Source organism: Cervus canadensis, chromosome 13 (assembly GCF_019320065.1).
Source record: "Cervus canadensis isolate Bull #8, Minnesota chromosome 13, ASM1932006v1, whole genome shotgun sequence".
Taxonomy (NCBI): domain Eukaryota; kingdom Metazoa; phylum Chordata; class Mammalia; order Artiodactyla; family Cervidae; genus Cervus; species Cervus canadensis.
This window is the reverse complement of record NC_057398.1, coordinates 51,130,449-51,158,109: the sequence shown is the minus strand read 5'-3', so window position 1 is coordinate 51,158,109 and position 27,661 is coordinate 51,130,449. Positions and strand designations below refer to the sequence as shown.

The window sequence follows — 27,661 nt, the reverse complement described above, 5'->3', positions numbered from 1 at the left end:
TTCTCCAAGGATTCTACCTCTAGTGTCCTAACCAGGCTTTGTCACACGTGCTCGGATATTAATCTGCGGCAGCTTGTGCCCTCCTGGCTTTGCAAAATCTTGTACTAAAATCTCCAATTTACTAATCTTTTCTCCCACCTTATCTGCTAGCCCCCAAACTAGCAAAATAGTAGACAGTTGCATGTTTTGTTTGTTTGTTTCTAATTTCTGATCTTCTTTTCAACTCTCTAACCTAGGCTTTGGCCTGTCGTTGGGCATCGATGGCCACTGACCTGCCCATAGTAAAGGCCATTTACTGGGGCAGCCATTCGTTTCTCTTAGCCACAGTGTGCTCTGCATAGTTTTCCAACCAAATGCGTTAAAGCAGTGGCATTTTCAGGGGGTACTCATATTCATGTGGGCATCCACAATCATCTGACATATAGGGCACCCCTCCCCACACAGAATGTTATGGCCAGTGTGGGATTTCCTTCACAGATGCCTCTTTCCTACAGCCCATTTCTTTAGTCTCCTGGCTGGCTCACCAATTTTTGGTTTGAAAATTAGTCTTTGTATATAGAGGGCAAGGAGAGACCATTGAAAGAGGTATATCACTCTAGATTGATAGAAGGCAGGTTTAATAAGCAAAAAATAAATTTAAAAATTTATTTATAAGGCTCATCTTAGGTGGCTATAAAATGAGTAGATCTCTGCACCCAACCCATCAGAATCTTAAAGTTTATGTAGGGGTTCAGTCATATATACAGTCCGGATGGTCTCAACAGCAGCTTACTCTCTCAAGGCTACATTCTTGGTGCAGCTGCCGCTATGGCAACAGGAGGCTGTGTGTATCTTTCAAGGACAGGGAAGGGGGTGAGAAGCCTCCAGGTGCTCAGATCTATCTTCAAGGTCACCTGGTGGTCCTGTCCTTTTGATGACCTCCTCTACTGCCTCATTCACATATATGTGATGTGTGTGTGTCCCGAGATTTACTTCTGTGAGTCCACATTCAATCCACATATATGACCACTTGCCCAAGGTCATATAGCCCTGATCAAGTTACTTTCTGAGCTTCAGTTTCCTGCTCTGTAAAATGAAGCTTATAAAAGCTCCTCCTTCAGAGGTTGTGCAAGGAATAAATGGATAAGGCAGTAAACACTTAATATAGTGGTTAGGGCCAAAGGTACTGTGCTGCGCTTAGCTGCTCAGTTGTGTCCAACTCTTAGTGACCCATGGACTGTCCCGCCAGGCTCTTCTGTCCGTGGGGATTCTCCAGGCAAGAATACTGGAGTGGGTTGCCTTGTCCTCCTCCAGGGATCTTCCCAACCCAGGGGTTGAACCCAGGTCTCCTGCATTGCAGGTGGATTCCTTACCGTCTGAGCCACCAGGGAAGCCCATGAATACTGGAGTGGGTAGCCTATCCCTTTTCCAGGCGAACTTTCCAACCCAGGAATCAAACTGGGGTCTCCTGCATTGCAGGCAGATTCCTTACCATCTGAGCTACCAGGGAAGCCCTAGGGCTAAATCAACATTAGTTATTATTATTATTATCATCAACCAGCATATATGCTTATAGCTGGCTTTATTGAATGGAGAAAAGTATGTGCTATTTTCTACCCAGTATGAAATCTGTCTTTTTAATACTTTGGTCTGACTTTTGATCCTTCTGTTTCAGTGTAATTTTTAGTTAGTCTGAAACACATAGCATTAATGTTGTGTTTGTTCTAAGCAGTCTCTACAAGGCCTGGGCTCCCTGAAATTAAAGAAGCCTCCAGACATCAGCTTGGGAGTCACAGACAGGATCACACCAGCCCTTATATTTTAGTCAAACATTTCCAGAGTTCTCTATCAGCACAGCTTCACGAAAATGTATACTTTCATAAGACCCCCTCATTCCTTAAACTCACTGTGAATCATCTTATTGAGACAGATTTCTTATAGGCACCAGGGAAAATATGAAAGATAGTGACGAGTCAAGAGGAGACGTGTACTGGCCCATTTCCTTTGCTCTTTGCAGGAGGTAAACACACTGAGGATCCTCACTTTGCAAGGAGTGTGGAGAGCTGCCTGCTTTGCACTTCCCAGGTGGCAGGAGGATGTGTTTTGAAGGACTTGTTTGTGCCTCCCACACCTTCGCTGTGTGAGGTGGTATAAGTTCTGGCTGGCCCAGGCTTTGATACAGGCTAGCCCCTGAATAATGTCTGTTGAATGAGCGGATGGAATGAATGAGCTGGCCACAATTGAAATTCCAGAGAGACGTGATTAGAGGGACCTCAGGGTCACCCCATTCATCCACTCCTGGATGAGTTATTATCGAACATCTACTCTAGGACACCTGGCAACACTGACCCTCAGAACTACAGAGGCTACCGAAGCAGCACGGGCTGTCCCTAGCTTTTAAATGGATTGTCTGCATTCCAGAAATTCACCTGAAAGTTGATTGTTTGATTTACAAAACAAACCCTTTTCCACCTGCTGTTCAGTCTTTGGGCCAATCCAGAGATTGATGTCACCTTATATGGTGAGGGATGGGATCACTATTACTGTAGAACTTGTCCATATCCATATGAAAATTTGTTTATCTCATGTGCCTTCCTGAAAACAGACAAAAACAAAGCCCTTATCCCCATGCACCTAGCTATTGCCTTCACCAGGCTCTTTTTCACAGTAAATGAAATGGCTGTCCCTTCCCTGTCCCCAAATCCAGTGGGCATCTTCCCCTCCCATGATGTTCATCTCCCCCAGCAGTGTTTGGCTGCCCGTTTCTCCTTCCGTCTCTAACCACCAAGATCCCCTGGCTTTATGACCCTGTGCCCTCTGGTCCTCCTCCTGCCTGTCGGGTGCCCCTTTGTCATTAGCCTTCTTGGCCTGCTCACCCCTTGAATATTGGTGAACCCAAGGACTTTAACCTGGGCTTTGTTCTTGATCTCATCTTACTCTGCACTCTCCTACTAGGAGATCCTAATTTCATTTACCATCAGTGTTTCTATAACCTCCAAGTCCTTCTTCTGGGGACTAATCCTCCACACCCAACTCTCCTACAGACTCCTCAAACACTGGCCAGTCCTGAGCCCTTATTTTACCCCCTGCAAAACATTTCCTCCTCCAGTGCTACTCATCTCAATAAATTTCATCACCTAGCTGTTGAAGATTTCTGAGAGTAATCCTCTCCTTTCTTCTCTCATCTAATCATCTAACACCTCAACTGGCCCCCAGCCTGAGTATTCTGCTTTTCCTCATACAGCTCATCTTCTAAATCTCAACTCAGAGGCCATCCTCTTCCAGGGAGCCCTCCTTCAACTCCTCATTCAGAGTGGCTGTTTCTTCTCTCCTTTCTTCCTTCCTCGTGCTGCTTTCATGCTGCCTCTGTCCCTCAGCTCTCATTTGTTGTGCTGGAGAATCCGTGGTTTTCATGCTCACCTACACGCCAGTCTCCCCCAGCTAGGCTGCTTTGCATTCACTGCCTAGTAAGGGCTTATGGGCTTCCCAGGTGGCGCTAGTCATAAAGAACCCATCTGCCAGTACAGGGGACATAAGAGACGCAGGTTTGATCCCTGGGTCAGGAAGATCCCCTGGAGGAGGGCTTGGCAACACTCTAGTATTCTTGCCTGGAGAATCCCATGGACAGAAGAGCCTGATGGGCTACAGTCCATAGGGTCACAAAGTTGGACACCACTGTAGTGACTTAGCATGCACGCACCCAAGGGCTTATAATAAATATTTGCTGACTGAGTGCATAAGTGGAGCTCTTCAGCTCTGGAAGGCTTGTCAATCACTTATCCCTCTGCCCTTTTCATTCTAGAACTTTCCCGTCTGTTGTCTTTCTCCTCTCAAACAATCTGAACTTTTGCCTAATCACTCCCTGTATTCTGAACACGACAATTCCCACTCTTCTCATCCCTGACTTAGAGAAAGAAAAAAAGGAGTGGGTAGCTACAAGTCTTAGCTTAAGATGTCTTTGAATTGCCAGCTAGTTGTAGGAGAATTTTGTACCTTTAAAAATATGGCATTATTTGAGAGCGTGCTTTTATTCTCACCTCCTCCTTGAGTGGGCTCATAGGTAGTTTAGTAATTTAACAAATATATGAGGAAACTGGCAGAGAGGCTTTTGAAATTCAAGTGTGTCTTGAAGCTGCATGAAAATGGTGGTAAAGGCAGGCTGGGAGGAGTGGGCAGGGCAGGACAGAACCCCAAAGGTTTGGTCCTGAAACAAACCAGTCATCTCCCAGGTCTAGAAAGTCCACTGAGACACAAGGATGGGCAGGAGGAGATTGTGTGTGACATTGAAGGTCAGGGGTGACCTACTGGGGACAGAGAGAAGATGCTGGGAAATAGAGGCTGCGAGGTTCTGGAGGGGAGAGGAGGCTGGAGAGATGACCTCCATCCCCGGAAGATGCCAAGGCTAACCCTTCAAGGTTAAAGACCACGGCCTTGGAGTCTCAGGAAGCCTCATGGGGATTCTCCCACTTGGCAGTGGCTTGGAGAGCCGGGAGCCAGACACTGCCACCCTTATCTGCATATACTACCTGTGCAGACTCAAGCCCACGAGCAGTAGTTAGTAAGCGTTACTCTGTGAGTGCTGGACTGTCACCGCCCTGCTGGGAGACTGGAACCCAGGGTCTTGAAAATGGAAGCCTCTGCCCTTTGTGTTCTTCAGACTCTTGGCTATGAATCTCGGCTCCAGTGTTTAAGAACATCAACTGGGATGCTTCTGAAAATTGCAGATTCTTGGCTAGAGAGTTTATCTTAGCAAGTAGATGGGTGTAGAACTCAGAAATCTGCATTTTAAACAAGTGTCCCAGGTGTCCTGCTGCAGGTGGCTGGAGGGCCCTCTGTTGGGAATCAGTGGTAAGCAACCATTTCTCAGACTTTACTGTGTATACAAATCCCCTGGGGATCTTGTTAGACTTCACTGCATTCTTATTCAGCGGTCTGGATGCAGCCTAAATTCTGTTTCTAACAAATTCCCAGGTGGTGCTGATGATGCTGGTTCTATGACCACACTCAGAAGCCCGAGGCTTTCAGTGGTTCACCTGGGAGCTAGTTAGAAAGGCAGATTCTAAAGCCTCACCCAGACCTACTGAATCTGAAACGCTAGCTGTGGGGCCCAGCCATCTGCATTTTAGCAAAACCCTCAGGTGATTCAGAAGTACCATAGCTTTTGGGAATCACTGCTGGATAACAGTGAAGTTTAAAGACATGGGCTGGAGGAGGGGGCTGGTGGGAGTGTCGGGTTGGTAGAGCGGTGTCCTCTTCCTCATGGTGTTGGGCATGCACGCTTTCCTCCCGTGTCCCCAGCACAGGGCAGTTAGTGGTGAGGGCTCACGGGGAACTGCCGGAGGACTGGGCTTCCCGGAGCCCATGGGAGTCAGGGTGGAAGCTGGTCCCCTAGGATCACTCAGGAGAGAAAGGATCAGGCAGCTCCCGGGAATCGGGGCAGGGAGCGGGGAGCCAGAGCAGTGCAGAGCGGCAGGGCCGGTGTGCAGAGCCCTTGTGACCGGGGGAACTGCTTTGTTAGTGCACGGCTGAGTCCCAGCGGGGGCCTCGGGGCCGAGCTGTGAACTGGGCCTTCCTCCCTCCAGGTGACAGGAGCAGAGGGCAGTGGGGTGTGGGCTTGCCCCCCACCCCCAACCCTGTCTTCTCTCCCTGGGCGTTTTCCTCTCTCTGTGGCCTTCTCATTCAGAGCAAGTCCCCTGGGTGCCAAGAAAGCAGCAGCAACTTCCCTAGTATGGATTACAGATGCTCAGGAAGGGTGGGTGAAGGAGAGGGTGGGAAGAAGCCAGAGGGCCCTGTGGGGTTGGAAAGTGGGAGCCCTGCAGAGGAAGCCCCCCCTGGGGCGGGAGGTAGTGCTCTGTGACTCCCTGCCCCACCTCTGTGCCCTCTGACCTCCTGGCCTCCGCAGGCTGGAGGGAAAATGCTTGTCTCCAGGCCCTGGGTCACTCAGGCAGAATCTCCTTCTCTTACTGTCTCCCCTTATTTCCCCTGTGTTCCTGTGGAACAGGCTCATGGGGAAAATGATCCGTGCCTGGTTCCCTTGAGGCCTGGCTCTGTCTCCTGGAATTGGATGTGAGGGTCTGATCCTGACTGTGACATGGTCAAAGCAATACTTGGCCCAGGCCTTTGGGAGACGTGCTGGCAGCAAAGGGCACAGAGCCACGCCCGCAGTTCCTGGTGTGCATACAGTCGGCATCTGTCAGATTGATTTTATGGTGACTTTTTCTTTTTCTTTTTTTGCAGTGTTGTATTAGTTTCTGGTGTACAGCAAAGTGATTCAGTTTCAGTTCAGTTCAATTCAGTCGCTGAGTCGTGTCCGCCTCTTTGCAACCTAATGGACTGCAGCACGTTCCCTGTCCATCACCAACACCCAGAGCTTGCTCAAACTCAAGTCCATTGAATCAGTGATGCCATCCAACCACCTCATCCTCTGTCATCCCCTTCTCCTCCTGCCTTCAATCTTTCCCAGCATGAGAGTCTTTTCAAATGAGTCAGTTCTTCACATCAGGTGGCCAAAGTATTGGAGTTTCAGCTTCAGCATCAGTCCTTTCAATGAATATTCGGGGTTGATTTCCTTTAGGATTGACTAGTTTGACCTCCTTGCAGTCCAAAGGACTCTCAAGAGTTTTCTCTAACACCACAATTCAAAAGCATCAATTCTTCGGTGCTCAGCTTTCTTTATAGTCCAACTCTCACATCTTTACATGACTACTGGAAAAACCATAGCTTTGACTAGACAGACTTTTGTCAGCAAAGTAATGTCTCTGCTTTTTAGTATGTTGTCTAGGTTGGTCATATCTTTTCTTCCAAGGAACAAGTGTCTTTTAATTTCATGGCTGCAGTCACCATCTGCAGTGATTTTGGAGCCCAAGAAAATAAAATCTCTCTCTGTTTCCATTGTATCCCCATCTATTTGCCATGAATTGATGGGACCAGATGCCATAATCTTAGTTTTCTGAATGTTGAGTTTTAAGCCAGTTTTTTCAGTCTCCTCTTTCACCTTCATCAAGAGGCTCTTTAGTTCTGCCACAAGTGTGTCCTCTGCGTATCTGAGGTTATTGATAATTCTCTTGGAAGTCTTGATTCCAGCTTGTGCTTCATCCAACCCAGCATTTCGCACGATGTACTCTGCATAGAAGTTAAATATGCAGAGTGACAGTATACAGCCTTGATGTACTCCTTTCCAAATTTGGAACCAGTCTGTTGTTCCATGTCTGGTTCTAACTGTTGCTTTATGACCTGCATACAGGTTTCTCAAGAGGCAGGTCAGGTGGTCTGGTATTCCCATCTCTTGAAGAATTTTCCAGTTTGTTGTGATCTACACAGTCAAAGGCTTTGGCGTAATCAATAAAGCAGAAGTAGATGGTTTTCTCGAATTCTCTTGCTTTTTCTATGATCCAGTGGATGTTGGCAATTTGATCTCTGGTTCTTCTGGCTTTTCCAAATCCAGCTTGAACATCTGTAAATTCATGGTTCATGTACTGTTGAAGCCTGGTTTGGAGAGTTTTAAGCATTACTTTGCTAGCGTTTGAGATGAGTGCGATTATGTAGTAGTTTCAACATTTTTGGGCATTACCTTTCTTTGGGATTGGAATGAAAAATGACCTTGAACACTGACCTTTTCCATTCCTGTGGCCACTGCTGAGTTTTCCAAATTTGCTGGCATATTGAGTGCAGCACTTTCACAGGATCATCTTTTAGGATTTGAAAAAGCTCAGCTGGAATTCCATCTCCTCCACTAGCTTTGTTCATAGTGATGCTTCCTAAGGCCCACTTGACTTTGCATTCCAGGATGTCTGGCTTTAGGTGAGTGATCACACCATCATGATTATCTGGGTCATGAAGATCTTTTTTGTATAGCATAGGGATACAATATATATATATATATATATATATATATATTATATATAGATTCAGTTTATAAATATATATATGTTTCCCAGGTGGTGCTAGTAGTAAAGAACCCGCCTGCCAAGTCAGGAGATGTGAGAGATGCAGGTTTGATCCCTGAGTCGGAAGGATCCCCTGGAGGAGGGCATGGCAACCCACTCCAGTGTTTTTGCCTGGAGAATCCCATGGACAGAGGAGCCTGGCAGACTACAGTCCACGAAGTCACAAAGAGTTGGACATGACTGAAGTGACCTAGCACAGAACAGCACATAAACATGTGTGTGTTTGTGTAATGTATGTATGTAATATATATATATATAACACATATACTCTTTTCAGATTATTTTTCCATTGTAGGTTATTATAAGCTATCGAATATAGTTCCCTGTGCTATCCAGTTAGTCCTTGTTGTTTATTTTGTATATAGTAGTGTATATCTGTTAATCTCAACCTCCTCATTTATCATCCCCTCCCCCCAATTTTATGGTGACTTTAAATTACAATTCTAATTGCATTTTTATTTGTCTAAGTTGCATATGTACCAGAGTCATCTGCTTTCCCCATAAAATTACTGGATAAACATTGGTGCAGAATCCAGGAGGTCAAACAGTTTGACGTGCCAGCATCATCAAATAGGCAACACTCCAGTTGGCCCAACCCAAGTCCGAGCTGTTGGGATGTTCCTACTTAATTGTGCCATCTGTGGTTGGGATGCCAGCCCTCCACCGGAGGGAGCAGAGGCTGCAGGGAAGCCTCGCCCCTGGGGAGGCTGACTGGCGAGTCTGGGCTGCCCTCCGCGGCCCCAGTCTGGTGCAGGCCCTTGCCTCCCTGCTCTGGGGCAGCGCCCTCTCTAGGAGAGCTTTGTTGTTGTTACTCAGTCACTATGTCTGACTCTTTGTGACCCCATGGACTGCAGCATGCCAGGAGAGCTTTACCCAGAGCAACTAAAGAGAAAGTGACTTCCTTTGAGCCAAGGGACTAAGACAGAATAAGGTTTCCTGACAGTGCCTGGATGCTTTTTTATAGTCTTCCAGTTTAGCAAAATCCCAGGTTCCCAAGCTGCCATCCTGTGCCTCTTATCCTGCTGTCTCCTCCTCCTCATGTGAATTTTGTGCACGATGGTTCATTTGGGGACAGTTGGAGAACAGATCCCCATGCTGGATATCTATGAGAAGATTGCCTCCGCCCTGCTCATCCCAAAAGGGCATCTCTGTTTTAGGGCCAGTCTGGTGTGGATTGGGCAATCAAATGAAAGAGACATTATCTTTTCTTCTTCTTCATAGTCACTGACTCCTGGGGCAGATAAACCTCAGGACAGACACACAGGGAACCGGGTTGTTGTTGAAAACAGGCAAGGACTGGGGCAGGCTGTTAAACAGCTGTGGGTTTTTCTTCCCATTTGGTGAAGCTGGAAGCTTGGTTTAGTCAGAGTGGGGGAAGGTCAGAGGAGATTGGATGGAGACTCAAGAAGCCACATTTTGTTCTGGGACATTTCACTGACATGTTACCTGCCATGGCAAATAACTCATATGTGACCATTAACAAAGATAATGATCACATTCATCTCCACAACGACGTCTTTCCTTCTTTGATGCTTCTTCCGCCTTGGGAGCACTGTCACAGGACACCCTGAGTCCCTTCTAGCAACTTTGTCGGTAGGTCGAAAACGTTGGCATTTACAGATGAGGGAAATAAGTCTCAGCGTGGTTACTTGCTTTTCTCAGTATCACACCGTCGATCATTATGTAACTGGTAAGAATTTATATAACACGTTGAGATAGGGGCTAATATTTTTAGCCCAATGTGATCACAGCAGAAAAGCTTGTTGTCTGAGTCAACAGGATTCATTGAGAGATGGGTGGTCTCACAGCTGACACTGCCTTCAAGCTACATGCAGCCCTGGGACCTTCCCCTTGACTTCTATGGCTTGGCTCTTAGGGTGTTTGGCCCCAGCCAGACTTATCCCAGCCCCTCAGAAATCCTGCCCTACTGGGATGCTGGTGGGAGCCAGGAGTGCATCCCACCACTAGGGGTGCTTGGCATCACCTCTCCACCTTCACCATCTCCTCCTCCCCAGTCTTAGGGAATCCACTCTCTCCCTAGGGAGCTTCATTCCTTTGCTTCAACTCCAAGCATTCCCTCTCTCTCTTTTCTCTCCCTTTAGGGGTTAGAAGAGCTTCTCCTCCTGCTCCCAGGCCCTTCTCCACCACAATGAAATAAGACAGACATCGATACATTATTACAGTATTCTCCCATCATGAGTAAAGGTTACCAGTCAGCTGCAAAATCACTTGGAGGCTAAAGCCACTAATGAATGGATACATGAATGAATGAGATGATGCTTAAGTAGAAAGACAATAAAACCCCTGGGGAAAGCAAGGTGGTGGGTGAACGTTTAGAGCTGAGCGGAGTGTGGCACATATAGGAGAGAGGAGGTAGCTTTCTGCTGGAGAGCAGTGTCCAGGGACAGAAACCCGGGAAAAGGTGCTTGCACCAGCCTTGGGAGGATGTGCTGGGGCCGTTCTCCAGTAGGGGACATAGACCAGTAGGGGGCAGTAGAAATTTAAAAAGGGAAAGCAAATCCAAGTGGCTGTGAAGAAGAAATGGCAAGATTTGCAAACAGTGGGGTGAGAAATGGATGAGACAGAGAAGCCAGAGATGGCTATTGTTAGCAGAAATTGGACATTTAGGAGATAAAGTTTACAGGTGCTGGAAGGAGAGTGGGCTTTCAGCCCCAGGTGTTTGCAAACTATCTGGATGGAAGCATCTGCCAGGAACTGGAAATTAAGGACTAGAATCTGGGCAGGGAGTCAGGATAGGTGATCCTCACCAGACACCGCATCCATCCTCTTAGAGGCCATGGAAGAAGCTTGTGGGTGTGGGTGAACCCTTTGAGGTCTTCACTGACAAGTGTCTGAGCTTTGCTAGTGAGCTCTGAGAACTTCACGTGAGACAGCGAGCAGGGTGGAGTGGCAGGAGGCTGTTTTTTGTCACCGTACTCTGCAGTTTGTGATGGCGACACACAAGGGCTGCAGCCCCGGGGGATGAGAAGGCTGGGCCCCAGCAGGAGGCGAATAAAATGAACATTTACCCAGAGCTTGGCTTGCATCAGGCATGGCCTTAATCCACTCAGTGGTGACTAATTAGCCTTTTAGGTGGGCTTGTGCAGAACCCACCCAGGTGGTGACTGTCACCTCTTTCTTTTGTCCCACCGTTTCCTGTTCCTGGAGAGCTGACTTCTGGCTTCCTCGTGTGGTTAGGTTTTACTCATCCTTTCAAGTTTCCTGGATTCTGCCTTGATGACGAAACCTTCCGTGAGCGCCCCTGGTTGGAGTGAATTGCAGTCTTTTCAGCAATCTCACAATACCTATATCGAGACCACTTATTTAGTATTTATGACTCTGTAAAGCAAGGCGTAATGAGACACAGGAATTCAATAGACCGGGGCCTGTATGAAGCAGTTCCTCTGTTTGTTGTATGAAAGAATGAGATTGGCAGCATTCAACAGCTCATCTTATGAAGGAAACAGTACTTTCCATTGAAGGGGATGACTCAGGATGGTGGGGGGACAGTGAGTGCTCCCCTCAGTGTTCCTGTAGTTGGCCAGGGAGATTCAGGGGCAGTCTTTGTAGAAGAGTGAGATAAGCAGTGTTGGGATGGGACAGCTAGTCCAAACAGCTCACACGGAAAATAAGCATTATGCGCACTTGGTGATCATTCAGCCCCTGCCTCAGTGTACACAATGCTGGTGAAAGGAAGGGCGGGCTGCTCATCAGGGGGAGTCACCACTTTGCTCTTCCCACTGATTACTCATCCTGTACCAGATAAGATGGGTTAAATGATGCTCTGGTAAGAAACAGCTCCCACATCTCAGTAGCATAGAATGCAGTGCAGTGGTTAAGACTCCATGCTTCCACGGGCAGGTGGATTGGAATCCTGATCAGGGAACTAAGATCCTGCATGCTGCATGGCTTGGCCAAACAAACAAACCAAGCAACCATAAAAAATGAAACAAAACACCCAACAACAACAAAAACGTAAACCAAACCCAGCCCCCCAAACCGCATTTCTTTCTTGTTCAGGCTGGGTGTCCCTCCCCGGCTGCCCCAGCACCTCTTTCCTCACTTATGGCTTCAGGATGATGGAGGACCCTCCACCCTAAGTGTGTTTTGCTGTGTCGTAGGGGAGAGAAAGAGACCCCGGAGCGCTTTGTCTTGGCTGGTAAATCCTCCGGCCGTTTCTGTTCACAGCCCTTCGGTGACATCCCAAGGGCAGATGCAGGAAGTGTGTGTGGGGCGGGGAGTGGATGAGGGATGAGGGGAGCCAGCGGGGGGCAGGGGGTCAGCAGTAACGCCCACTCTGCAGGCCCGGGGCACGTGGCCCGGCTGAGGTTCACTGGGTCCAGGAGAAACAGTCCCGCCACAGGACCGGGGCCCCCTGGGGAAGGGGAGAGAAACAATGCGTGGACGTAAAGGGCACCCTTGCTGTCCCTCCTGCAAGGGTGCTGCTCAGCGTTAGGCAGAGGCAGCCGGGAGAAGCCACCCCAAGAGCAGCACAGATTCTCAGTTTTTATCCCCTGTGGACCCAGGTGGCCTCCATTAAACAGTTTTCCTCGGTGTGGTGACAGTGACGAATCCTCCCTGCTCAGAAGGTTGCAGCTTCCACTATAAATCAAGCTCCGAAGAGAGAAGCAGTGATGGTGATGAATAGGGGGACCTGTAATCAGTCGGAGATTTGTCACTGGAGCTGCAGACGGGGATGATCCAGGCCCGTGGTGGCTGTCTCTTAACATGTTAATTACCTCGGCATAAGTGTCTGAAATTGATGATTAAAAAATGAAGAGATGTAAGTAGTAGAGGTCACAGACAGTGCCTCCTGGAGCTGGCAGGCTGAGAACTAGAGGAGGGAGGAGGGGGATTTTCTCTTTAAGCAGCAGGAGGTAAAGAGGTGCCTTGGCTGGACACAGATGGGGTTGGTAAAGATGGCTGCAAGGTCCTGGGAGGAGAAATGATGGGACATACCCCCTCCATACCAGGTGGTCCAGGCTCACAGGGGCTGGCTGTGTCCAGTCCCCCACTGAGGTCACTGCGGGCTCTTGTATGTTGATTCTAGAATTACTGCCTGAGAATTGTAAGATGTGGGTCAATGCAGTTCATTCTTCTCTGGATTTGAGAAGAAAAAAGATGCCACTTACAAAATGCATTACTTACACGTGTGCCTCTGCATGTATTTATTTCAAATGCATGTCCCTCACTGTATCTGTCATCTGGGGCAGTTGGCTAATCTGACTAAAGTGAGAGATGAAAGAGACCGAGGTCGTGTTCTTTCCCTGAGATGGGACAGTTAGAGGCAGTTTGTTTCCCACCCAGAGAAATTTTGGTTTGTGGCCACAGGCTACATCCCTGATGCCAGCCAGCCATGCTCCAACCACATGCACATGGTCAGTTCAGTTGATTTTGCCAAATACTTGGTAAGTCTCTACTAAGTGCAAAAAAGCACTTTGCACATGGACATGAGAAAAGAATAGAAAATAGAGTTTGGCTAGGACAGTTTATAGACTTGTGGAGTAGACCCTGGAAGAGATCTAGGTGTGTTGAGAGGTGGGAGGAAGGTCATGACTCCATCATGGACATGGAGAATCCCCCTGGGTGAGGGTCAGAAAGCATCCTGTGGGGCTGAGAGCTTTAGGGTTGGGAGGTGGTGCAGTGGGATGGGTAGAGCTTCCATTAGAAAGTTGAGTTTGAGACAGGTCTTGAAGGATGGTTAGAATATGCTAGCTGGACCAAAGCGTTCATCATGGTCTAAACAATGCACAGAGACTAACCACTCCCCACCCCAACATAGATGTATACATTCATTAAATACTCATTCATTAAATATTTATTCCTCTATGAATGAGAAAGATGGTACATTTGTATCTCTATTTTAGGGTTTCCTTGCTACTTGCCTGGGTGCCAGATTTCTCTTTTATAGTCACTTTGATTTCTGTTTCAACTTTACTTTCTGTTAAGATGTAACCACCCTTAGGACGGAGTGGTTCACAGTTGTTGAGCTCTTTTTACCATTTACACCAGTGTGGGTGGATTGGGGTCAGGAGGTTTAGTCTTCCTGCTGGTCACCTTCTACCATCTGACCCTTCTTGATCTGGGCTGGACTCTTTTCCCTCTGGAGGTTAAAGTTTCCCTTTTATCATCATTACATGTTGTTCCTCTCAGGTTCCTCTTGATCCATCCACCATCAAGCAAAATGCCATTTCCCCAACTCTCCTTTATTTGAACTAAATAGTTGGATACAACTTAAGTGACTTAGCACGTGTGCACACATATTAATATTTGATTTAGGTTTGTGAGTCTCTATATGTGAATGCATAGGGGCTAGGAAAACAGGAGCAGGGCAGTTATTGAATCACTGAAAACCCTATCAGTGTTTCTTCCAGCGGGTCCTGCCCTGGGTCAGACATCACAGGGGCCGGATGGCCTCTTCTGCTTCTCCCAGGGGTCATCCACGGGTGACCCCCTGGAGCAAGTGCCCTGTTCTGGTATGTAGGGTGCTGAGGGCCTCTGTCCATTTAGGGCTGGGTATAAGGCATGGCTCTGGTCACATAAAGAGGAGAAATGAGCAGAAGTGGCCGGGGGCAATGACTCTGTGATACCGTGTAGGCGCCGGGGCTGTGTGTCATCAGCACGTTGGAGGCGGTGTCCAGGCAGACGTCAGCTGCTGTAGAGGCGGGACTGACTTCTCCCCCCTGTCACTCAGGCCTGTGTCTCTGCTTCCCCTTCAGCTGGTGCTGCCAGAATACTCCATCCACAGCCTCTTCTGTGTCATGTTCCTGTGTGCTCAGGAGTGGCTCACCCTGGGGCTGAACGTCCCTCTACTTTTCTATCACTTCTGGAGGTAAGTCTGCTTGGGACTGTTCCGTCCTTCCCTTTCCTGCTCGGGCGGCCTGCCCTCCAGAGACGACATCCCCCACATGGACCAGCCAGCGAGTGCCTTCCTCTCACCCCTTCCGGGGTGACCCTGCCCCCAAAGCCTTCTCTGCAAGCTGCTCTCAGACAGCAGTCCAGTAAGTCCAGTAAGGGAAGGTCCGTCCTATAGATTCCACTAACCACAGCCTCTACCCTCACAGATCAGCGTTAAAGGCAGCTCTACTATAGCATTATTCACAGTAGCCACAAAGGAGACAAAACTGAGGCTTCCCAGGTGGCTCAGTGACCTAGAATCCGCCTGCCAAGCGGGAGACATAAGAGATGTGGGTTTGATCCCTGGGGTCAAGAAGATCCCCTGGAGAAGGAAATGGCAACCCACTCCAGTTTTCTTGCCTGGAAAACCCCATGGACAGAGGAGTCTGGCTGGCTACAGTCCATGGGGTCGCAAAGAGTCAGACACAACTTAGCAACTAAACAACAACAACAAAGACACAGCTCAAATGTCCATCAAAAGATGAATGGACAAACAAAAGGTGATATAGCCTTACAATGGAGTAGTATTGGGCAATAAAAAGCAATAAGTACTGATACGTGTGACACCATGGACAAAGCCTGAAAAAATTACAAGTGAAAGAAGTGAGGTGAAAGTCACTCTCTCATGTCTGACTCTGCGACCCCATGGACTATACCGTCCATGGAATTCTAAAGGCCAAAATACTTGAGTGGGTAGCATTTCCCTTCTCCAAAGGATCTTCCCAACCCAAGGATCGAACCCAGGTCTTTCATATTGCAGGTGGATTCTTTACCAGCTGAGCCACAAGGAAAGAAGACAGTCACAAAAAGCCATTTATAATAAATGTCTGAAATAGGCAGATCTATAGAGATGGAAAGTAGAGTGGGGATTGCCAGGGGCTGGAAGGGAGAGGGAGTGAGGAGTGACTGCTGACGGGTACACTGTTTTCTTTTGAAATTGATGAAAATGTTCTGAAATTAGATACTGGTGATGTAGTACAATGCTGTGAATATATTAAAAACCACTGAATTGTATACTGTTTTTTGGAATTGTATACTTTTAAAAGGTGAATTTTTTGGCATATGAATTATATCTTAATAAAAATAACCCACCTACCAGATGGGCTATGTTTTCTGGGACAGTTCTGATTTTAAATGTTCTATTCCCTGCTAAGACCATGCATCAGATCATGTGATTTGGGCTTTTTGTAAAAGAAAATCACCATATGGGTATAAAGGTGGGTTGGGGGTGGGGGAAGCATATACCAATGTAGTAAAAGATGCAATTGTACAGATAAATTAGCCACACTTTCAGTCCCCCACAAACATTTAATCATTGTCATTATACCATACAGCGTAGCCTGTATTTAGTCACGTCTAGAACATTCACTCCTTCATTTAGCAAACATATGGAACACATACTACAGGCCAGACATTGTGGGGGATTCCAAGATGAATGTAAAATATAACGATACCTTCAAGGAATATGTACCCTAGTGGTGGAGGGAAATATATTCTTACCAGGTGTATGAGGAGCATGGGTAGAATGTAGAGAAATGGAGGGGTAGCACTGGGGAATCTGGAAAAGCACATTCGAGGTTAAGGAACTAACCTGTGCAAAGGCTCAGAGATAAGAGAGCTCCTGGCGTTCTGGGGAGCAGCGGTTGTTCAGAGTGGTTGGCCGTGGGGTTCTGAGATGAAAGGGAGCAGAGACGGGGTTGACAGCTGGCGATCAGGAGTGGAGGGTCTGAAATGACTTGATAGGAAGTTGGAATTCGTTTCTTCTGTAGGGACTGGATCGCTCTCAGAAGCTTTCCAGGAGGAAAATGACATTGCCGGATCCAAATTTTAGGATGGTGACCCTGACAGCAGTGGGAAGGCTGGGTAGGAGGGTGAAATTTTAAGGACGAAATCTAATTAGGAGGTTCTGATGAAATTCCAGGTGGAAAGAATAATGAAGGCTTGTCCCAGGTAGTGGAAGTTGGGATGGAGAGAGAAGAGGGGGAGAGGTCTGGAGAGGTAAACTGGACATAATTTGGCCGATGTTTGGAAACAGGAGGTGAGAAAGAGGGGGCGTGTCAAGGCGGGGTGGCTAGGAGGTGACCAAGATGCAGGATGCAGGTTTAGGGAGGGATGAAGATGATTCAGTTACATACAAAAGTCCTTTTATATAAAGGTAACCTGCTAAAATCTGAATTTAAAGAGAAGTCAAATAGAAACATTATGGTGTTGAAATGGATTGCGTACCCACCCAGAGACTTTCCATGTCTGCCTCCTCCAATATCCACAACAAAAGGGTGGGTTGTACACACAGGTCACTAAGACTTACCAAGGTTAAGTCACAACCCAGCATCACTCAGCTGGGACATGGCAGGGCCATTTCTGTAGGGAACACAGGTCATGTCCTTGTCACCCGAGGGCTGGCTCTTCTCCCTCTAAAAGTCATTTGTCCCAAAGTTCTTCAAACAGTGCGTTGTTAACCCGGGTTATCAAAAATGTGGTTTATTTAGCGAAGTTTGGTCAGTGCACTGATTCTTAGGGCTACCACCACTGCAAAAGGAAGGGGGGGAGAGCCAACCGTGCCGTTACACTTGCAACGTTTCCATGTTTAAGGGAGTGACTGCAGTCTTCTTGCCAGTAGGAAGGTAGCCTTATGTTTTTGAATCCCCGACAGATCTAGCCTAGTTCTGGCAGTTTGTAAGCACCCAGAAAATGAAAGAAAAAAGATTGAGGAGGGGAAGTGTCCTTTACAAATCAGAGTCCTTGAACCCCCCTCTTTCTGCTCACCTCTCCTTTCCGAAGGCCCAGCCCAGAGATGTTTCCTGGGGCAGTTAAAGCCCCCTCTGCCTTAGCCCTCAGTTTGCGTAATTGCAAGTAGGACGGCAGTACTTTTGTTCAGCACCTGTTCTTCGAGATTATTTGGACCCATCCCTTCACACAGTTGTCACAACAGCCCTTTGGAGAAGGCAGTTTCAGCCCCATTTTACAGATGTGGAAGTTGGGGTTCAGAGAGGTTAATGGCTGACCCGAAGAAGCTCAGTCCCTGGGCCACTCAGCCACTCAGCCACCCTTGCCTCCACTTAATGATGTCACCTGGGAACAAGGCCACAGCAAAAGCAAATAGGTTTTGAAATCTGCTCCCGGGAAGAGGAGCGGTGAGTGGCCCGGAGGGCTGTGAGCTGGCAGATGTCATTGAATCTGGCTTGTGATTTCCTCTCGGCACGGCGTGGATGACAGATAATGTCAGCGTAGTCCTCTGAAGGGGATGAAGAGGGAACTGAAATATCAGCTCCGGGAGTTGCTGCGTGACAGGGATGCTCTTCAAAGCCGGTGTGATTAAGCCCGTCAGACCCCTCGCCTGGTCCTCCATTTCCCTCGAGGACCACGGCGGGACCCAGAGCCTCACAGGAGCCATTAATTTGCACCCGGCTTCCTGATTCCCTCACCAGACTGACAAAAAAGCAGCTGCTGAGCGATTTCAGCTGCACTTTGTTCTCTGGCTTTGAATGAGGTGCTGGCTGAGACCCTGGGGGCAGTGTCTTTGTAAGGGCCAGACAGATGGACAGTCTCAGGGGCAGGACTCACCTCCTGCCTGACCACTTCCCAAGGTCTCACCCAGCACAGCCGGAGTCTCTCCCCTCCTATGAGCACTGCTGGTTCACGCTGAGCCAAGATGATGTTTTGAAGATGACAAGTCTGCGTTTGCCCCCTCCTCCCAGAGCTCTCTGGGCTCACCCAGTTTCCCTCTGGAGCAGCGCTCTCCCTGCAATGGCCAAGGTTCTTTTTATTGTTCTGGGTCCTTCTCTCAAGGAGAAAATTACCTGTAAACTCATCCACACTCAAGTGGGAATGTGATGTCCCTTCCAGAGTATTCGGGATTTTAAAAGAGGGTCTGGGAAGAGGATAATCCAAAACAAATTAATGTTTAATCCGAAGTAATGAATATTTATGGTAGAATTGTGGTACAGCAACACTGGGAGGCAGAGATGCAACTGACGTCCACACACACCTGTGCCCCGAGTGATGCCCAGATCTGTACACATAGCAGACCACCCCCCCCACCTGCCCACAGCATGGCAGACCACCCCTCACCCACCCACATCCCTGGAGAAAGGAGGCTCTTCCTGGTACCTCCCAAGTGACACAGTTTCCTCTGTCAGAGCACCTGTGTGTGGGGCGAGTGTGGCGCTGGTGGATCTGCGTATTCGGGTGTTACCTGCTGGAGGATAGTGGTTGAGCCACTGTTCAGTGATTCCTGGGCTGTATTTTGGGCAGTGATTCTGGCAGAATGCAGATGACTGCCTGGCAGTGATTCCTCAGAGGGAAGCCAGGCATCAGGAGGACTCAGCCCGGATGACTTCCCATGTCCCTCCCAGGTCTCAGAGCCGATGACGGCGTGTCTGCTCTCCCTGCAGGTATTTCCACTGTCCAGCAGACAGCTCCGAGCTCGCCTATGACCCACCGGTGGTCATGAACGCAGACACCTTGAGTTACTGTCAGAAGGAGGCGTGGTGTAAGCTGGCCTTCTATCTCCTCTCCTTCTTCTACTACCTTTACTGGTGAGTTTCTGCTCCTCTTGGTGGATTTGACTCCTGTAGCAAGTGGAGGGGATGTCAGGCCTTTGTGCACTGGAGTCCTGGCCTGTCGGGGGCGGTTGGAGCCAGCTAACGGTTTCTGTGTGAAGGAGACGGAGGGGTACAAGGCCCTGCCTTGCCAGCTGACTGGTGCAGCCGTTGAGCTACACGGTGAGAACACATTCTGCCAGCCCCTCTTAGGAGATTGTTGGTAAAGCGCACTTGGTTATTCCTCCGTAGGGCTCTCTGCCCCCAGCAGCTCCACAGCTCAGACAGTCAGGTCACCAGTGGCCGCGGATGCATAGCCTTATCGCCCCTTGCCCCCTAGTTTCATGTGAAAGCATTCTTGGGGACCATAACAGAGACCCCCTGAGGCAGTCACGCTTCACAAATGGGCGTTTTGGGTCCTTAAATGCCTATACTCACAATTTTCCCAATATTATGTAACACCACTCTAATTAAATAAAACATGCTGACTTCGTAGTTCTGTTTCAAGAGTCTCCCCTCTTTTCACTTCACTTCTGAGTAGAACATCCTAATGAAGTGGATAGCTATAAACAGACCATCTTGTGGTTTGATACCCCAGGAAGTGCCTTTTCTGAAAATGTCTCCTCCTCCTTCCTGTTCCTTTTTGGGCTCATCCCTGAGGTGTCTCACCTGTCACTTTGCTCTCCTGTCCCTATCTGCATCAGGCCACAATATCTCCAAGTACCCAGCACTATCCTCAAAGTGGTCTGGTCGACAGTAGCCAGGTGAGGAAGAAGGGCCTGCCTTGGAGTTTGGGTTAGGCTGGGGCAGGTGGGAAGCAGCTGCATTTACCCAGTATTAAACAACCCAATCAAAAAGTGGGCAGAAGACCCAAACAGACATTTCTCCAAAGAAGACATACAGATTGCTAATAAACACACAAAAAGACGCTCAGCGTTGCTCATTATTAGAGAAATGCAAATCAAAACTGTGATGAGGTGTCACCTCACACTGGTCAGAATGGCCATCATCAAAAATCTACAAACAATAAATGCTGGAGAAGGTGTGGATAAAAGGGAACCTTCTTGCATTGTTGGTGGGAATGTAAATTGGTATTAACCACTATGGAGAACAGCATGGAGATTCCTTAAAAAAGTAGCAATAAAACTATCATATGACCCAACAATCCCACTATTGCACATGGATACCCTGAGGAAACCATAACTGAAAGAGGCACATGTACCCCAATGTTCATTGTAGCACCATTTACAGTAGCTAGGACATGGAAGCACCCTAGATGTCCATCAACAGATGAGTGGATAAGGAAGTTGTGGTACATATATATAACGGAATATTACTAAGCCATGAAAAGGAATGCATTTGAGTCAGTTCTGTTGAGGTGAACGAACCTGGAGCCTATTATACCGTGTGAAGTAGGTCAGAAAGAGAAAAACAAATATTGTATATTAATGCATATATGTGGAATTTAGAAAGATGGTACACATTTGCAGGGCAGCAGTGGGGATACAGACATAGAATAGACTTGTGGACACAATGGGGAAATGACAGGGAGAGACGAATTGAAAGAGTAAAATTGAAACATGTACATTACCATATATAAAATATATAGCCAGTGGGGATTTGCTCTATGACACATGGAGCTCAAACCCAGTGCTCTCTGACAACCTCAAGGGGTGGAATGGGGTAGGAGGGGATAAAAGGGAGGGGACATGTGTATACCTATGACTGACTCATTCATGTTGATGTATGGCAGAAACTAACACAACATTGTAAAGCAATTATCCGCCAATTAAAAATTTTAAAAAAGCCAAGCCATGCTTTGAGCTAAAGAGCTTGATGTATATTGCCTAGTGTATGAGCTAAATGTTATTATTGCCCTCATGTTGACAATGAGGAAACTGAGTCTGAGACATTAGATCATTTTCCCATGGTCACAGCTCATAGTGACAAAGCTGGAAGTCCCTCTCAAGTTCAGTCCCAAAGACTGAGCTCTTAACTGGTGGCTCTTAGAAAATCTTTCTTGTTGTTTAGTTGCTCATTTGTGTTCAACGCTTTGTGACCCCATGGACTGCAGCATGCCAGGCTTCCCTGTCCTTCACCATCTCCCGGAGTTTGCTCATACTCATGTCCATTGAGTCAGTGATACCATCCAACCATCTCATCCTTTGTCACCCTTTTCTCCTCCTTCCCTCAATCTTTCCTAGCATTAGGGTCTTTATCAATGAATTGGCTCTTCCCATCAGGTGGCCAAAGCATTGGAGCTTCAGCATCAGTCCTTCCAGTGAATAGTCAGGGTTGATTTCCTTTAGGGAAACCTTTAGAAAAGTCTTTATTGAAATGTGGTCTTTGGATCTTCTGCCTTAGGATCAGGGGGTGAGGAGGGTATGCTCTTTAACAGAGCAGGTTCTTGGTCTCAGATCTGCTGATTCAGAATTGCACGGCTACGCATCGTCTTGGAGATGCTGCTTGCTCCACCTCCTCTCCTCTCTGCATCCCCGGGGTCCAGAAGACTCAGAGGCGCTGCATCTATAACTTCTTCTGGAATGACTCAGCCCTGGAGGTGATTCAGAATATTCTACCACATTCTTGTTGGAGTCAAGGGTTGGTTCAGGCTCAGGGTGACCCTTCCGTCTTCTTCCTGGATGGAATGTCCTGGTACATTGCCTATTTCAATTTGCAAGGAGCCTAAGGGTCTCTGAAGCCTCTCTGGAGCTTTCTAAGGTGCCCAGAAGATTGGCCCAAGTCTCTCAATGAAAGCTGGCTCAGACTGCTTCTGATCTTGGGAAGCCTGCAGAAGGTGACTAAAGGTTTCATGGGCTTAGCGATTCGCTCACCTTGGGCTAACGGGGAGATTAAGTTTCCTCACTGGAGTGTGCTCAGCTTCTTTGTGGGGCTGTGGGCAGTCCCTGCTGCTGAGTCATAGGCGAGGGGCCTGTCCCCAGAGGCAGTGTTCCCTCTTCAAAGCCAGCAGAACAAGGAAAGAACTTTCCCCCAATCCTGCCCTGTTCACTGGGGGTCCTCTTTAGTCTGGATGGCAGATCAAGCTCCCTCACTTCAGTTTTGTTGCAGTAACTGCTGGAACCCAAGGTACTGGAAGGAAGAAGGCATAGGAGTCCTCATGACTTTGCTGTCTGTCTGCTGAGCTATGGGGGCAGTACTGGGGCTCCTGCCTGTTAAATGGCTGTGATCATCCTGTAACTGACCATGTTCCAGACATTCTGTTTGACTGTCTGTCCTTTAGTTCAGTTTGGCTCTGCCTTTATGTTTCCTTCATTAATGACTTTGTTTCCAAAACAAAAGGGGAAACAGCTTCTTCTCCCGCCTTGCTGTGACCCTGGGTGGCAATCAGGGTTCTGCCTTCCTTGTTGAACCTGACTTCTTGGTGCTCTTCAGAGCTCCTCACAGACCCTGTTTCTTGTACCTCAGGGGCTCCCAGCCCCTTAGATCCTAGTAGTGAGCACACGCCTGTCAGCCCAGGCCACTCTCACAAGGACAGAAGTGGATCCACGTGCACGGAGAGCTGCTTCTGAGCCGAACACAATGATGGACCCAAGTGATAGCCACTGGGAGCCCTGTAAAGGAGGGGTTTGGATTTTACAGTTTGAGGTTCCTGATGGGTTCCTAACGAGATCATGGAGATTAAGAAATGTGTCGAAGGTCCTAACTGACAGTTAGCAGTTGACCCCGGAGCCTGGACTCTGCCCACTATGTCACGTGAACCACCCCATCCAGTGCCACCCCCTCCTCAGGTTGCCTTGTGGACCAGGAGACCTTTGCAGGTTCCGTGGGATGGGGGTTGTGCATGTGTGCTAAGTCACTTCTGTCGTGTCTGATTCTTTGCAAGCCTATGAACCGTAGCCCGGCAAGCTCCTCTGTCCATGGGATTCTCCAGGCAAGAATACTGGAGTGCGTTGCCATGTCCTTCTCCAGGAGGTCTTCCTAACCCAGGGGTCAAACTAGAGTCCCTTTCATCTCCTGCACTGGCAGGTAGATTCCTTACCACTAGCGCCACCTAGGAAACCCCAGGATAGGGGCTACTTAATACTAATGCTAATATTAAAATCAAAACCAATAGAAACTGGCTAGTCCGGTGTGGATTCTGCCTGTTGAGCATAAAGGCCTTTTCAAATTAAGGGTGTAAACCAGAATGATACTAATGGCTAAGTAGCACCACCCTCCTACCCAGTTACTCTGGGTCGTGCCTGCCTCCTCTCCTGTTCGTTTCTCTCTCTCTGGTTATGTTATTTATGATGTACTTGATGGCAGAGACTTCATCTGTTTCATTCGTCTCTGTAGCTGCAGTGCCCTGGTTGTGCCCAGCACATAGTAGGTGCTCGCTCAATCGTTATTGTTGCTACAGCTTAACTGCAGCCTCCCTCAGGGCAGTGGATGGGGCTGCATACTCCATCATTGTTTCCCAGCACTGAGAATAGGGACTGGCACTCAGGAGCCACTCAGTAAATATTGAATGAGTGTGGGAAGGAAAGTGAGTAAACCAATACTGTGAAGCTCAGTGTTAAAATGGAAGGAGCACTGGCTTTGGTATTGGGACGTGGCTCCTCGCCTGGCTGTGTGACCTTGAGAGATCCACTTTTCCGCTGACCCCCGTATTTCCCCGTGTCAACTAAGACCTTTCTCGCTCCAGGCCTGAGCAGTGAGGCTCTGTGAGCATGAGGTGTACCAGGTTCTCAAAGGCAGAACTTGAGCTACTCAGAAAGGCTTCGTTGGGGCTTTGCAGCTGGAGAAGGTTAGAAGCAAAACTCTTCAGTTTCATTGTCTTTGGTTTTGTTTCTTAGATTTTCTTTTCTTCTCTCTATATTGTAAAAGAGTTGTTTTTCTTTCTGCCAGATAGAGTGTATATTTTGGTATAGAACCCTCTTCCTTGTTGCAGAATTAGCTTGCAGCCCTAAGAGCACTAAGGGAGGGGGTGTGTGACCACCGTAGGACACATTCTCTTAATGCATGTTTAATGCTGGGACTTTGTTAAAAACAAGAGGGCCAGGGAATTAACCAGCTAAGAACTCATTTAGTTTGTGAGCCCAGAGGGCCTGTGTTCACACACACGGCCCTACAGTCATGATGGTGAGCTTCTCTCCAGCACTGACATATTAACCAGCATAATCTGGGAGCCCCTGGACACGGCCATCACATATGCATGTGGCAGCTGGTGGCATAAAGAATCCACGGCACCCTGGACCTCTGGGGACCTGCCCTGCAATTGCAGAAAAGAGGAATAGCAGCCATAATCATTATCCTGTTGAGAATAGTGAGAGACGCTCAGAGCAGTCATATCTCTCATCCAAGGGGCACAGTGTGGCCTTGTAACAATGGTTACACGAGGTGGGAAGTAGAAGAGGAAAGAGTTTGGGGAGCAGATAAGTTGCTCTAGTGACAGGAATGAGAAAGAAGCCAGGGGTCTGGCTTCTGGAAGGTACCTCTTTTAAGGGCCATCTAAGTCCTTTGTGGGCTCCCACTAATGCCGTCTTTTTTCCCTCTTCTTTTTGCATCCAGCATGATCTACACTTTAGTGAGCTCTTAACTCGAAGACCACGCACATCCACAGAGACTGAGATGGGAGAGGCCCGAGGCTGTGCAGTCCATCCTGCTGGTGACGGGAGCAGGGACCAGTGTGGGGATGTGACAGACAGAGATGGGCAGATACTCGGAATTGAGAGCCGGAAGCAGGCAGCAGCCAGCGGCCGAGCCAGCACGCTGTCACATGTGTTTTGCCCTGTGTACCAGCCTTCCGCATTCGCACCCCACACTTGGCCTGTAGATCCCTTCTGGGCAGCAGGGGCACGTGGGGTGATGAAACACGAAACCTCTTCTGAATGAGAATTGCTGCTTCCTGAATCCCCTTTATTGAAAGTCTCCCTGAAGTTCATGCTGCGTTCCTGGTCTGTGGGTGTGATGGCTGGAAGGCTGGAGGGTGCCCTCCGAGGAACTGGGTGACCCAGAATCAAGGCTGCGTCTGTGGGACCGATTGAAGATGGATTTCATGGACTTACCTGAGACTCTTGAGTTTCTTCTAAGTCCTGGCCACGCCCTTCACTTCAATGGGAGGGGCCTGGAAGGCGTGCAGACTTGCCTTGGGCTGTAACCAGCCTTGAGTCTGCAAGGGTGTCTGTTTTTCTGCTCTGCTTTGTAAGAGCCCAGAGATGTTGGGAACTGAGTTTGGGGCGGTATGTTGGTAAAGAATTATGGCCAAAATCAGAAGTGGGGGCTGGGAAGTGGGAAGGGGGAAATTGTAGGAAAAATGATTTTTTAAAATACTGATGACATGTTCAAAGTGTTAATTCTTCGCCACCACAAACTGTACTGTTTTGTTGTCATCCCAAACCATCACAGGGTCACTGAAAGCGAGTCAATTAATCAACACTAGTCAAAACTACTAACTTTTAAGGCTTCCCAAACAGTTCTGAGGACAGAAAGAGCTGGTGTGGCAGTTCTGTGCTGTGGGCATCCGGCCGCTGAGAAGTGAGACAACATAATTATAGCTTCATTGATGATGCAGCATCATTCGTGCTCTTTGGTTCAACATGAGGACATTAGTTCATTTAGAATTTTCCATTCAACGTTCTCTCCTTCTTGGGTAGGAGTTGTACTCGGGGGTTGTAAATAATGACAAGGCTGAGATTTCTATTATGTTTAAAATGGGCACCATGATTTTGACCTTATTTCTCCAAATTCCCTTCTTTTCTTGTGTTTGACATACACAGGCTATTTATACATGTACCAGCTTCCATCTGAAGTCTGTGACTCAGGTTTATGAATGGTGTTTGTGTAACATGTGTGCTATGTTTAAAGCTCTGCAATTGCTTGAGTGTCTCGCCTACCTGGCTGTCTCATTTTAAACCTGTTACAGGCTGGCTTCATCTCTATATAGATGGTAAACTGGTAGGTGGAGAAAGCAAAGTTTCAAAAAGACATGTTGCTTCTAAAAATTCTACAGAAAACAAAATGCAGATTTCTGCTTTGAGGTTGAAGATATGGAACCAGAGGATTCAAGGCAATATTTTTGGGATCAGGCTTCCCCTTGGCTGAGTAACTGTGGTTGGGGTGGAGAGTTTCCTTTAGGGCTGGTTAGTATCATTTCTGATTCAATTCCTGAGATAACCAGCTACCTTCATCCAGAGAAACCAGTCCTGGGTTCCAGGCTGCAGACAGCAAATCTGACCCTACCACCATCTTGCAAATACAACTGAGAGCAGAGAATAAATGGTCCGGGAGCTGTTGTTTGTTTTTATACTTTGCCTCTTTCCAAAACAATTTGAAATGACATAATAGCAGACACAGATGTGAAAAGACTGTTAAAATGTAAATAGCAACTTCCAACTTAAGAAGGACTAGGACACAGAGATACAGGGCTTCCTGAGGGACTCTGTTTACTGGGATTGAGCAAACGATAAATATGATATCGTTTCTCTTAACAGTAAATAATAGCAATTCACATTTTCATAGTGTTTTGCATTTTACAGACTGTTTTTACATCTCATTTGACTTTCCTCACATTCCTATGAAGTTGATATGATTCTTTTTCCCATTTTCTAAGTGAGGGGACTGAGGTTCAGAGAGGGTAACTGTCTTACATATAGTCACACAACAGTCCCAGACCTGCCTTTGACCCCAGGTTGTCTGACCTTAAACCCCATGTTCTTTTCATCACACCTGAGAGCTGGGAAAGTAGCTAGGATCCTATTAAGTTATGATTAACATTAACTTTCTGAGAGAAGGAGATTTTTAAAACAGAGTTATAGAGGAAGCACCTGATTTTCTTTTTTTTTCATGGGCCAGCCTTAGACTTGATTTATTGTAGGCAGTTCTTCTCTAAGGTGATTATCTAAAAGCTTTTAAAAGTTTCAGATGTCTCTTGGCCAGTTCTTATGTTTATGGAAGAGAAACATCCAAATATTTCTCCCCCACGAGTTGTGACTGGGAAGTAATTCCAGTGGTTGTTGGGAGTTTGAGCCAATTTTCAATTCCTGGGAGAAGTTAATTATGATAAGAATCAGAGTAAAGTACACAGTTGATGGAGCCGTTTTGTGTGCTGAGCTTTATGCAAGACCTCTCCCAACTCACAGTGATCCTACGAGGCAGGTTGCATGTTCTCAACCCCCAGTTTACAGGTCAGGAAAACAGGGAGGCTCAGGGCAAATGAGTCTTTCCTGGGTGAACAGCCAGACAGAGCTTAAGGCTACAAACAAATGGCCAGATAACAGCAATAGCTTAGTAATTGAGGCGTTGGGCATTATTCTATAAATTTCATGTGCTTCTGTCTGATCCTTATGAGAAAACCGT

The 27,661-nt window shown here is 47.6% G+C and overlaps 1 protein-coding gene across 2 annotated transcripts in view; it reads left to right on the top strand.

Moving 5' to 3' along the window:
* The window catches only part of CNIH3 (cornichon family AMPA receptor auxiliary protein 3), a 123,338-nt gene extending 97,240 nt beyond the window's left edge, over window positions 1-26,098 (top strand). For both annotated transcript variants that reach the window (XM_043486029.1, XM_043486030.1), the window contains 3 exons: window positions 14,645-14,757; window positions 19,217-19,360; window positions 24,875-26,098. In XM_043486029.1, coding sequence (XP_043341964.1) covers window positions 14,645-14,757; window positions 19,217-19,360; window positions 24,875-24,902 — 285 coding nt within the window. In that variant the 3' untranslated portion in view covers window positions 24,903-26,098. The remainder of the gene's footprint in view (window positions 1-14,644; window positions 14,758-19,216; window positions 19,361-24,874) is intronic.
* Window positions 26,099-27,661: the final 1,563 nt, after the last annotated feature.